Below are 12,500 nucleotides of genomic sequence, written 5' to 3'. Positions count from 1 at the left end.
CACACACTGTAGAACCTAGTGTACACAATTCCCTACCCTGAGGCAAGGAAATGGTAACCTTGTATGTGTGTGTGTGTGTGTGTGTGTGTGTGTGTGTGTGTGTGTGTGTGTGTGTGTGTGTTCTGTGAGAGGTCAAGGATCTGTGCTGCAGTCATGGTGAAGCAATCCAAGTCAAACTCTGTTTATTTTTAGCTTGCTACATACACAGGATATCACAGGTCTACTACCTTTAGTGTGCTTGTGTGTATGGCAGTGTATGTGTGTGTCTGCATGCTAGCGTGTGTCCCTCTTAGCCAGTGAGGTATCAGTACCCATGACCCTTGACCCTGAGCCAACCCTTCCTGTGTGAGGATGACCTGCTGTTCTATTCTGGGTCTCCCGGGAGTGATAGTCCTGCAGCCATGGGAGACACACAAAGCCCTGACCTCTCACATTCTGTCTCCTCCCCTGTTTCTCTCTCTCCTCCTCTCCTCCCCTCGCCCTATTTCCTCTCCTCTCCTCCGCCCCCTCTCTTCTCCAGGTGTGCCCTGCTCTTGAGGGCTGACTTCTAGGCATGCTGGGTAAAGTCCCGCCCACCACCACCAGCAGCAATCTCACCTTGGTGACCTCTGACCCTTCTGACACTACCGACACTCGCGGCCCCGGCATCAACATGGCCGACCTGGTTGAGAGCCTCGACACCCGAGAGCTGGACATGGGGGACGGAGAGGAGGCAGACTACGACCCTAGCATCATAGGTGTGTGTGTGTGTCTGTGTGCACGTGTGTGTGTGTCTGTGTGCACATGTGTGTGTCTGCGTGCGTGTGTGTGTGTGTGTGTGTGTGTGTCCCCGTGTGTGTGTCTGTGTGTGTCTGTGTGCGTGTGTGTGTGTGTGTGTGTCTGTGTGTGTGTGTCTGTGTGTGTCTGCGTGCATGAGTGTGTGTGTGTGTGTGTGAGTGTGAGAGAGAGAGAGAGCTCTGGACATACAGTACACTGTAGTTCCTGTATTCTCTCCCTCTCTCTCCCTGTCTCTCACACATCGCTCCTGGTCTCTCTGTGTCTCTAGGGGAGAGCCGTCTGCTGTTCACGGCCGTCTACGCCACGGTGGGCTTTAAGGAGGCGTCTGCCAAGGTCTACCTCCCCACGGTCCCCATCACCTGCAGGATCATGGAGGTGGAGAGGTTTAACACGGCGCAGGACCGCTTCAACCGCACCCACCTGAGGAGTGTCAATAAGGTAAAGACACACGCGCGCACACACACACATGAACGCATGCGCACACACACACACACACACACGCACACACACACGCACGCATACACGCACACACGCACACACACACACACACACACACACATTTGAATACTTTATTTGGTTCCACAAATTATATTATACAAACAGGGAATCAAATATTTCGGGGCTAAGCAGCACTGAACACTTAAGGATACACATAACACCTCCTTCTCCACACGGCCAAGCTGCCAATAATAGCTGAGACAGAGCAAAATTTGGCAACCTGTTTGGCCTTTCTTTTAGTCATTGCAGCAATTCTCAGACCCCTCATGGTGCATTTATATAGATGGCCCAGACTTCCAAATACAAGTATGCTGAATTTGCACTTGTACCCAAAGCTGGTTATCGTACCAAGTAGTGGTTGGTATTTGATATACTTGTCCTGGAAAGTCTGGTCCATGTACAGGTCAAAGGGGCAGCCTACTTCTACAATCAGCACCTCCTTGTGGCTGGTGTCAACAAAGACAACATCAGGTGTATTTGGGATGTTGGAAAAAACATCATTGGCAAAACCAAACCACTCTGGTAACACTCTGGCATGCTTGTACATAACTGCGCTAGATGGTAAGATGTTTTGTACTGTATCAGACACAATGTCCACAATACGGTCATGACGAGCTATGTACAGGTGTTTGTATGCATTACATCCATTTGTTATGTGTGCAATGGACTCTAGGTGTTGTGAATCCTGATGGTTTAAACAGAATGGACTGTGAGTGTGGGGATACCAGGTGGACAGATTGTACTTGGTCGGTAATACCTGCAGTCTTGCTTTGATGGTGAATTTCAGAACATCCTCACCAACAGCGACGTTCTTATACACTGAGTGTGAGACTGAGTGGTCAGCGAACTGCAAACAGGCTAGCTTTCCCTGTAGTCTGAGTCCACACCAGTGCTGCCTGATCTCAGACTGCTTCAAGCTGAGCAGAACCCTCCTTGCAGAGTCTCTGTGCAGTCCGACAGTCTCTTCCTGCGGTGTTGTGATGTCGGCCTTCACAATCACACAGGGGTCTGTGATCACCTCATCAGAGACAGGGACTTCAGTCTGTGTGTTAAGTTCTGTCCATCTTAGCTGAACTCCAGTCTGGTTGCAGAGGTCATTGAGATCCGGCCAGTCAGACCAGACCCCGAAGCCCTTGGCCTGGGAATCCAGTTTCCCAGAGTCTTTCCTCCTGAAGCCGAGGAAGTCGTTCTGGTGTGCGCTGGCCAGGGGGATCTTCCTTCTGCGTAGATCCAGTAGGAGAGAGGCCCTGGCCATTTCTCTAACGGTGGCATCGTCATTGTTAAGCATGTGGAGCAGGTGGGCTAGCCTGGTGGCTATGTAGGCCCACTCAACATTGGGGACTCCCAGCCCTCCCTCTCCACATGGGAGAAAGACCATGCCCCGTGTGGAGTGTGTGTTGAGGCCCACCCACTTTCTGACCAGCTGGACAGTTCTGTTCGTCATCTCTCTCAGTGCTTTGAGAGGGATGTGCACATTGGCGAAGAGGTGTTGGATTTTGGCCAGAGCCACCTCTCTCACAGCCTGGAGCTTCATGAGGATGGGGAGGGGGGACAAGTCAATCAGGTGGAGACGATGGAGAAACTCTGTAGTGAGCTCCTCGACCTGCTCGCTCCACTCGCCAGCGATGTTAAACCTGTGGCCAAGGTATGGGTAGGTCTCATTGCGGGAATACACCCTGATGGGTTGGCCCATTACAAGAAAGGTGGGGGGCTTGTCGTTCTTGGCCTTATACCAGCGGTTGCCTCCACTGCGGCGCTCATGGAGTACGGCACACTTGGCTTGCTTCACCTCCAGCCCTGACCATTGGAGGAACTCATCAGTGCGTGCCAGCATTTTGGTGATGACATCCTCCTGTCGTGATGACACCTGCACGTCGTCCGCGTATCCCTGCACAGGATTTGGGGATCGGACATGCAGAGGAGCGCACTGGTAAATCCACTTCATCCATTGGTTGAGTGCTAAGATGAAGTTCACGGCACTCCAGGGACAGCCAGTTTTTATTCCCACCTTCAGTGCAATCGGCACACACACACACACACACACACACACACACACACACATTCTTGTCCTGTCTCTGCAGACGATGCCGGCAGTGTTCAAGATTGAGCTGAGGCATGGGGAGTTCACCTGGGTGGTGAAGAGGAAAGAGAAACACTTCATGGAGCTCCACAGAGAGCTGCTGCGCTACAAGACCTTCATGAGGATCCCTCTACCCTCCCGCAGGTACACACACACACACACACACACACACACACACACACACCCTTTGTCACCCCTCTTTATTTCATCTCCCTCCCCCTCTCTCCCTCAGTCACACGGTGAGGAGGAAGAGTATGAGGAAGAGTGAGGTGAGGCAGATGCCCTCGTTACCGAGGGGGGGAAGGGACGAGCTGGCACGGGATGAACAGGTCTCCAGCAGGAGGGTACGTTTGTTTGTGTAGGGGTGTGTGTGTGTGTGGGTGTGTGCGTGTGGGTGTTGTTACAGGGGGTTAGTGACAGTGTGTGTCGTAAAATCTGTCTCATTCTGTTGTACAGAGACAGCTGGAGGACTACTTGAACAAGCTGCTGAGGATGGCAATGTACCGGAAATACCACCACACTGTGAGCACACACACACACACACACACACACACACACACACACACACACACATGAACGCTTGCGCACACACACACACACACACACACACACACACACACACACGCACGCACACGCATACACGCACACACGTACGTAGCTACAGTATCAGCCTTTACTGAGCCTCTTTACCATTTTTTTTTTTTACATATGTTGTGTTAAACTGCTGTTTGTCCTTGGGTGTGTTTCTCTCTCTCTCCCTCCTCAGATGGAGTTTATTGACGTGAGTCAGATGTCCTTCATCCATGACCTGGGACCGAAAGGACTGTGAGGAACTTCTCTATTTTACTCTGCTGGTCCTCCTTTTAGTATAACAACATACATACATACATGCTATTTAAAGCCCACACATCCCACAACTGCAAAGAGAAATCGTACACTTGAATGACCAAGAACGACCTTACTGTACGTCTAAGACATTCCAGTGTGCGCATTTCTCTTGGAAATCTTTGTATAGTGAGTTTTCCTGCTACAATCAGCACCTTGAAGACATTCAACAGACTGGTTGAAGGAGAAACAATGAGACAAAAAGAATACAAAAAGACAGTTTAATGTTTTCATCTTGCACTACTGCTGTTGCACATACAATATTTCTGCACATAATTTGCACATACCTAATTTGTATACTTATTATACATCTGTAAATACCTTAACTGTACATAGCTTATTGTTATCCATCTCTTGTATAAACCTACTACCTACTGTATTTATCATACTGTCATTTCATAACTGTACATATCCTATTTTGTCTACAATATCATGTATTTGCACTATATCATTATTTGCACTTCTGGTTAGACGCTTAACTGCATTTCGTTGTCTGGTACTTGTAATCTGCACTGACAATAACGTTGAATCTAGTCTAATCTAATCTAATCTAATCTAATCTTCTCTTGTGTGTGTGTGTGTGTGCGTGTGTGTGTGTGTGTTTCTGTGTTTGTGTATTACAGTGAAGGGATGATATATAAGCGCTCGGGAGGCCATCGTATCCCAGGCCTCAACTGCTGTGGTCATAGTGAAGTCTGCTACCGCTGGTCCAAACGGTACTGCACACACACACACACACACACACACGCGCACACACACACACACACACACACACACACACACACACACACACACACACACACACTCTGACCTCTGTCTTTTTCTGTGTGTGTGTGTGTGTGTGTGTGTGTGTGTGTGTGTGTGTGTGTGGGTGGGTGGGTTCATGTTTGGCTGTGTGCGTGTGTGTGTGTGTGTGTGTGTGTGTGTTTGTAGCTGGTTGGTGGTGAAGGACTCCTTCCTCCTCTATATGAAGCCAGACTCGGGGGCCATCTCCTTTGTGCTGCTGGTGGACAAGGAGTTCAGTATCAAGATGGACTCCAAACATACAGAGACCAAACACGGTGTACGCATCGACACCCTCTCTAGGTATGTGTGTGTGTGCGTGTGTGTGTGTGTGGGGGGGGGGGTGGGGGGGGCCTTGCTGTCGAAGAGCAAAAGCTGTAGATATGATCATTGGTGGGGTCAGGCTGGAGATTTAACTGTGTTTGGTTGTGTGTGTGTGTGTGTGTGTGTGTGTGTGTGTGTGTGTGTGTGTGTGTGTGTGTGTGTGTGTGTGTGTAGGACCCTGGTGTTGAAGTGCAACAGCTACAGACATGCGCGATGGTGGGGCCAAGCTTTAGAGGAGTTCGTGAGGAAAAATGGAAAAGCATTCCTCCGAGAACACCGCTTCGGATCCTTCGCAGCTGAGGAGGAGAACATCCCTGCCAAATGGTAACTATGGAAACGGAGAGGTGGGGTCAGGAGGCAGTTTGGTTTTTGATTCGGTGTGTTGCTCCCACTCTCAACTGTGAGTTTGTAGTAGTTTATATTTGGTTGATTTGAATCAACCTTTATTGTTTGTGAAGGACAATATGTTTACAACAGACTTCTACTGTAATCACACCTGTCTATCATGATTATAGTAATAGAATCATGAAGTGCTTCGAGAATTTGGTCCTGTGTTACCTTAAAGACCTCCTACCACCCCACTGGATTTCCACCAATTTGTTTACCGTAAGAACAGCGGAGGAGGATGCCATCTCCACGGCACTACACTCCGCCCTGACACACCTGGATAAAAACAACACCTATGTAAGGATGCTGTTCATTGGTTTCAGCTCAGCATTCAACACTATCATCCCCTCCAAGCTGGTCACCAAGGTCAGTGACCTTGGCATCAGCACCTCCTTCTGTAACTGGATCCTGGACTTCCTGACCAACAGGAAGGCTTGACAACCACACCTCCTCCACCCTGACCCTGAACACCGGTGTACCACAGGGCGGTGTGCTGAGCCCTCTCCTCTACTCCCTCTTCACCCACGACTGCGTGCCTGTACACGGCTCCAATACCATCATCAAGCTCACAGACGACACCACGGTGGTAGGCCTGATAAACAACAACGACGAGTTGGCCTACAGGGAGGAGGTTCAGCACCTGACGGGGTGGTGTGCCGCCAACAACCTGGCCCTCAACACCAAGAAGACCAAGGAACTCAGGAAAACCAGACGCTGCCAACACACCCCCATCAATGGGATGGAGGCGGAGCTTGTTTCTAGCTTCAAGTTCCTGGGTGTCCACATCTCAGAGGACCTCTCTTGGACCCTCAACTCCTCCATCCTGTTCAAAAAGGTGCAGAAGCATCTATACTTCCTGAGGAGACTGAAAAAAGCCCAGCTGTCTCCCAGGATTCTGGTCAATTTCTACCGGTTCACCACCGAGAGCATCCTGACTAACTGCATAAGAGTATGGTATGGCAGCCCAACTGGAGGAACATTGCACACACACCCTCCCCCCATACCACTCCGGACTTCAACCTCAATGTTTTGCACACTATACATACCCTTACTGTTCATATTGGATTGATATCCATTGCCCTTGTTCTGTACATATCATACTGCATATATCTTAACTGTACATATCTTCGCCCTTGTTTGTATATGTCACACTGTACATATCTGTCCATACTTTTATGGCTTTTGCACTATGCGCTATTGGTCAGATGCCAAACTGCGTTTCGTTGTCTTTGTACTTGAACTCTGTCAATGACAATGACATTTATTTTGAATCTGAATCTGAATAGAAATAGTATAGTACAAAACAAGGTAGCACGCACTCACTTTTCGTTGCTCCAATTTTTATTTAGCAAGCAGCAAGTAAAAATAGACGCTTCAGTACTTACTGAAGAAGACCTCACGGTCGAAACGTCTATTTTTACTTGCTGCTTGCTAAATAAAAATTGGAGCAACGAAAAGTGAGTGCGTGCTACCTTGTTTTGTACTAAATATTACTGCACTGTCAGTTATAGCTCAGCACCGAAGACAGGAGGATGTGCGTTATTTTTTCTCTAGAAATAGTATAGTAACATATAGCAGAAGTGTAGGTACAGTAATAGTATAGTAACTTTACTATTACTAAATAGAATATTATTAGTAACTTATAGCAGTAGTGTAGTTACAGTAATATTGTAGTATAGTAACTTATACTTGCAGAGGCTTCTTAATAAATCCAAATTGCCTCTACGTGGGTCAGAGGTTCAAACAAACATGCTGAGTGATGCATGTATAAAAATAAACATGTTCTTTTATTTTCTAAAAAATCATATTGCGATCAGCATTATCCAGTGCTACTGCTGTTGAAAACCTATTTGCTCCCACTGACACTCCTATTCCCTTATATCCCTAATATTAATTAATCCACAAATTAAACCACAAATGACCACAACGAAAAATCTATCTAACATTCAATAGGGAATAATTCAAAATGAATATTAGAAAATGAACATAAATAACATGTAGGCCGAAATATGCTCTTAGTATTATATACTATTATAATAATAATATATTAACCATTGGGAATCATATGGGTGTTTTTGGTTGGATGTACCAGATCTGGGTCAAAATAGTATTTTCCGTTCGCTTGAGTCTGTCAAGAGTGCCAGATGGGTGGAGTTTGCACTTTTTGCAACGATTCCATTTGTCCCATTGCACCAGGCATACTCAATCAAGCACAGATAAGTATTTGAAATCATTTCAAATACAATGTTTACCCAAGACTGATACAGTATGTACCAGTTAAATTGTTTAATTACATGCTAGTAAATCCTTTAGCATTGAGCTACAGTATACCCTACACTACAGGTTCACAGCAAGGCACTGGGACACTTGAACACAAAGCACAAACAGTATCAGTGTGTACACCAGGGGAGGCTAGGGGAGGTAGAATTTGGAGGACGGCCTCATTGCCATCCATGGAATGGAATAAGGAATAGTATCACGTGAGTAACACAGAGAAAACATTTCTCGTTCTATACATGACAATGAGCCCGTCCTCCGATTTCTTCCTTCACCAACCTCCACTGGTACTCTACAGGACTTGTATTTAGTGTGTATCAGTGTTATCCATGGTCCTCTCGGGTGACTGTGGTGTCTGTACTGCAGGTATGTGAATGGGAAGACCTACATGGAGGATGTAGCAGACGCTCTGGAGGAGGCCAGAGAGGAGATCTTCATCACAGACTGGTGGTGAGTGTGTGTGTGTGTGTGTGTGTGTGTGTGTGTGTGTGTGTGGGTGGGTGGGTGGGTGGGTTGGTGTGTGTGTGGGTGGGTATGTGTGTGCGTGTGTGTGTGTGTGTGTGTGTGTGTGTGTGTGTGTGTGTGTGTGGCATTTGTAGTCAGTCAGACAGACAAACAGACAGGCAGACAGATCATCCCATCACTAGAGAGTGGCCAGACAATTACAGTAAGTTGCCCCCCCCCACCACCACCACCGTTCTCGCTCTCTCTCTCTCTCTCTCTCTCTCTCTCTCTCTCTCTGTCTCTCTCTCTCTCTCTCTCTCTCTCTCTCTCTCTCTCTCTCTCTCTTTCTCTCTCTCTCATTTCCTTTCTGGTCTCTGTTACCTCTCTGGTGTCATATTTCACTTCAGTCTCATGCCAAAAAAGAGTCATCAGCGAGGAGTATACAATAACCTGGTCACTCAGTGGGATGTGTGTGTCACTGCACTTGTCTGTGAATGCCTGTACATGTTTTGGTATGAATTTAAAGTATGGTGTGTATGTGTGTGTGTGTGTGTGTGTGTGTCTGTGTGTGTGTGTGTGTGTGTGTGTGTGTGTGTGGTATTTCAATTTGAACATGAGTTGTCATTGCACGTGTATGTGTGAATCCCTGTACATGTGTGTTTGGTAAGTGTGTGTGTTTGGTTTGGTACGGTATGGTAAGGTATGAGTTTAAAGTATGTGTTTGGTGTGTGTGTGTGTGGGGGGGGTTGTGTGTGTGTGTGTGTGTGTGTGTGTGAGTGTGTGTGTGTGTGTGTGTGAGTGGTATTTCACTTTGAACATGAGTTGAGAGATGTTATCATGTCAGCTTTCCAGAGCTGAACAAATATTAGACTTTAGCCTGAAAGTGGGACACTAACCCTCAGGGGAGGCTGGTGGAGGCAAACATCAGAGGACGGGCTGATTGTAATGCATGGAATGGAATGAGGAATGGTATCAGACACATGAGTTCAGCTCTTCGGAAAGCTGACGTGATAACAGCTCTGAACTCAAGTTCAACGTGTGTTTGATACCAATCCTCATTCCATTCCATATGTTACAATGAGCCCATCCTCCGATTTCTACCTCCACCAGCCTCCCCTGCTTCACATGTTCTGCCCTAAGCTAGCTGAGCTGGTTGGACAGCTTGGTTGGACAGCTTCCCTTATTACAGGGGGAAAATGGCAGATGAAAATAGACAGTTACAGCCCCTAAACACCATGGCTACTCTCAAATAATACTACCACATGCTTAGAGAATCTCTCTCTTGAACTGGTTTAACCACACCACTTTCAGTGTAACAAAGAAGTTGCTCCATAGGTTTATGTGAAGAGTTAATATTTCGAGTTACAGTTGTACTGTACTGCACTGCACTGGGCTACACATCAATCAACGTTGCTGAAGAGGACACTGTGAAAAGAAACTGCCTGAGCCAGCACAGTGCGATTTAGTGTGGCCCTTCAGTGTGTAAAGCCCCTAAGGCTGGGTCTGCGATGACACCCTATTGCAGCCCGACAGAACCCTGGTCAAACCTAGTGGACTATAATGGTGGGCATCATTTGAGATTCAAACCTCAAATATTTATCCTGTAATAATTACCTCAGACGTGATGTGTTGTGACATGTGATTATAACAGTCCATCCCCATTGAACCACCTGTGTGGGTATTTATAAGCTTCAGGTCCCTTTTGATCTCAACGGACCCCTCAATAGCCTTACACTTTTAACCAATGAGGTGTCAGGCCCTGTAACCTGAGGCCATGGCATTGTAGATGTGCTATTGGGTTAACAAGGAGGCCATGAGCGACATGTGCTTTGTGCTGTAGCCTACACACGCTCTCTACTGGCACCCCATCTCTACTGCAGTAGAGAAGTGGTCATTCATATGCAACATTAGTCTTGTGTATGATGATGAAGATTGTGCTACACTGTACTTCTGTGTTATATCGCCTTCTTGTCATCGTGATATGTCTTATCTTTCTCTGTCTATGTGTGTGTGTGTGTGTGTGTGTGTGTGTGTGTGTGTGTCCACTAGGCTGAGTCCAGAGATCTTTCTGAAGAGGCCTGTGGTGGAGGGGAACAAATGGAGGCTGGACTGCATCCTCAAACGCAAGGCAGTGAGTTGGATGGCTGATAGGATGGTTGATAGGGGGCAGTGAGTTGGATGGCTGATAGGATGGCTAATAGGATGGCTAATAGGATGGCTAATAGGATGGCTAATAGGATGGCTAATAGGGGCCAACTCTGGTCTCAGGATTCACCACTGGCTAAGAGAAGTGATGGGGTGTTGTTTTTAGGAAGTGGTGCATAGTTGTGTATAGTTTATAGTATATAGTTGATTGTACATTGGTAAACTCTCTCTCTCTCTCTCCCTCACTCTCCCCCCCCACCGCCTCTCTCTCTCTCTCTCTCTCTATCTCTCTCTCTCTCTCTCTCTCTCTCTCTCCCTACAGCAACAAGGTGTGCGTGTGTTTATCATGCTGTATAAGGAGGTGGAGCTAGCCCTGGGCATCAACAGTGAGTACAGCAAGAGGACACTCATGCACCTGCACCCTAACGTCAAGGTAGCGCATTGCTCTCACCTGAGGCCACCTGGTGTGTGTGTGTGTGTGTGTGTGCGTGTGTGTGTGTGTGTGAGTGTGTGCGTGTGCGTGTGCATGCTTATGTGTGTTTACTCTGTGTTTAGTGTACAAAGTGTCTCTGTATGTATATTTTGTGGTTGGTATGTATAGAGTGTGTGTATAATGGTTAGTGCGTGTGTGTGTTTTACAGGTGATGCGTCACCCTGATCATGTCTCGTCCTCTGTCTACCTGTGGGCGCATCACGAGAAGATCGTAGTAATTGACCAATCAGTGGCCTTTGTGGGTGGGATTGATTTGGCATACGGTCGCTGGGACGACCGAGAACACCGCCTGACAGATGTAGGAAGCGTGACACGCTCTGTAGCCCTGGAACAGGTCAGACACACACACACACACACACACACACACACACACACACACACACACACAGACATACACACACACATACACACACACAAACACTCTCTTTTTCTCGTTCTCTCTCTCTCTTTCTTTATCCAAACCCCTATTCACTCCACCTCTATCTCTCAATTTCTCTCATTCTTCTCATCAGGCTGGCTACGCAAACACTCCTCCCGGTAAGGGTGTGTCTTCCACGGACAGCGTTGCCCAGAGAAACGGGCAGGGCGTGTCGTCGTCGGGCGACCCGGTGGACCTGCCCAAGCTGAAGGGGATGGGTCGAACCCGGAAGGCCCGGTTCAGTCTGTACAGACACTTGCATAGACGCACCCTCCATCAAGCCGACAGCATCAGCAGCCTGGACAGCACAGGTCAGCATCGACATCGACATCAACATTAAATGTCCCCACATTATAAACAAACACTGTACAGCTTCAAAACGTGGATACAACTACCATGTTGATATCTCAATCTCAAAGGATCATCAGTGCATCAGGTCTATCTATGAATTTGAGACTGGCACCATTTCTCCAAAAAGTGACGAGATGACCTCTTGGTTGTTGTTTTGAATCCCAGATTGACACAATCATGGCCACAGACAGCTGAAGGGTTGATGACATGCAGTATGTTGAATTGATTGCCGACCAACTCATAAAGGGCATTTGTTGCATATAGATGTTTTGTCTGCTCAAACTCCTCTCTGTGTGTGTGTGTGTGTGTGTGTGTGTGTGTGTGTGTGTGTGTGGGTGTGTGTGTGTGTGGGTGTGTGTGGGTGTATGTGTTTAGGCAGTGGTTCGGTGGGGAGCCTTCAGACTGGTGTGGGAGAGTTACAGGGGAACACTCGGTTCTGGCACGGAAAAGACTACTGCAACTTTGTCTACAAGGACTGGATACAGCTGGAGAAACCTTTTGATGGTGAGACACACGAATGTGCTCACACAAACACACACACACACACACACACACACACAGGAAGAGAATGGGTGGCAATATTTGGCAGTAGGTGATAATTTTCCTCTGAAACTGAGGTAATGATTTTCCCTGACCCT

At 47.5% G+C, this 12,500-nt stretch overlaps 1 protein-coding gene across 1 annotated transcript in view; it reads left to right on the top strand.

Moving 5' to 3' along the window:
* The window catches only part of pld1a (phospholipase D1a), a 29,113-nt gene that overhangs the window by 8,576 nt on the left and 8,037 nt on the right, over positions 1–12,500 (top strand). The window contains exons 2-16 of the mRNA XM_080545951.1: positions 521–737; positions 1,046–1,215; positions 3,357–3,499; positions 3,588–3,699; positions 3,812–3,877; positions 4,122–4,180; positions 4,864–4,956; positions 5,174–5,326; positions 5,522–5,671; positions 8,378–8,461; positions 10,505–10,586; positions 10,923–11,033; positions 11,242–11,427; positions 11,606–11,822; positions 12,238–12,366. Coding sequence (XP_080402077.1) covers positions 554–737; positions 1,046–1,215; positions 3,357–3,499; positions 3,588–3,699; positions 3,812–3,877; positions 4,122–4,180; positions 4,864–4,956; positions 5,174–5,326; positions 5,522–5,671; positions 8,378–8,461; positions 10,505–10,586; positions 10,923–11,033; positions 11,242–11,427; positions 11,606–11,822; positions 12,238–12,366 — 1,939 coding nt within the window. The 5' untranslated portion in view covers positions 521–553. The remainder of the gene's footprint in view (positions 1–520; positions 738–1,045; positions 1,216–3,356; positions 3,500–3,587; positions 3,700–3,811; positions 3,878–4,121; positions 4,181–4,863; positions 4,957–5,173; positions 5,327–5,521; positions 5,672–8,377; positions 8,462–10,504; positions 10,587–10,922; positions 11,034–11,241; positions 11,428–11,605; positions 11,823–12,237; positions 12,367–12,500) is intronic.

Source organism: Nansenia antarctica (assembly GCF_963989245.1).
Source record: "Nansenia antarctica genome assembly, chromosome: 1".
Taxonomy (NCBI): Eukaryota; Metazoa; Chordata; class Actinopteri; order Argentiniformes; family Microstomatidae; genus Nansenia; species Nansenia antarctica.
This window is presented reverse-complemented; position numbering and strand designations above follow the sequence as displayed.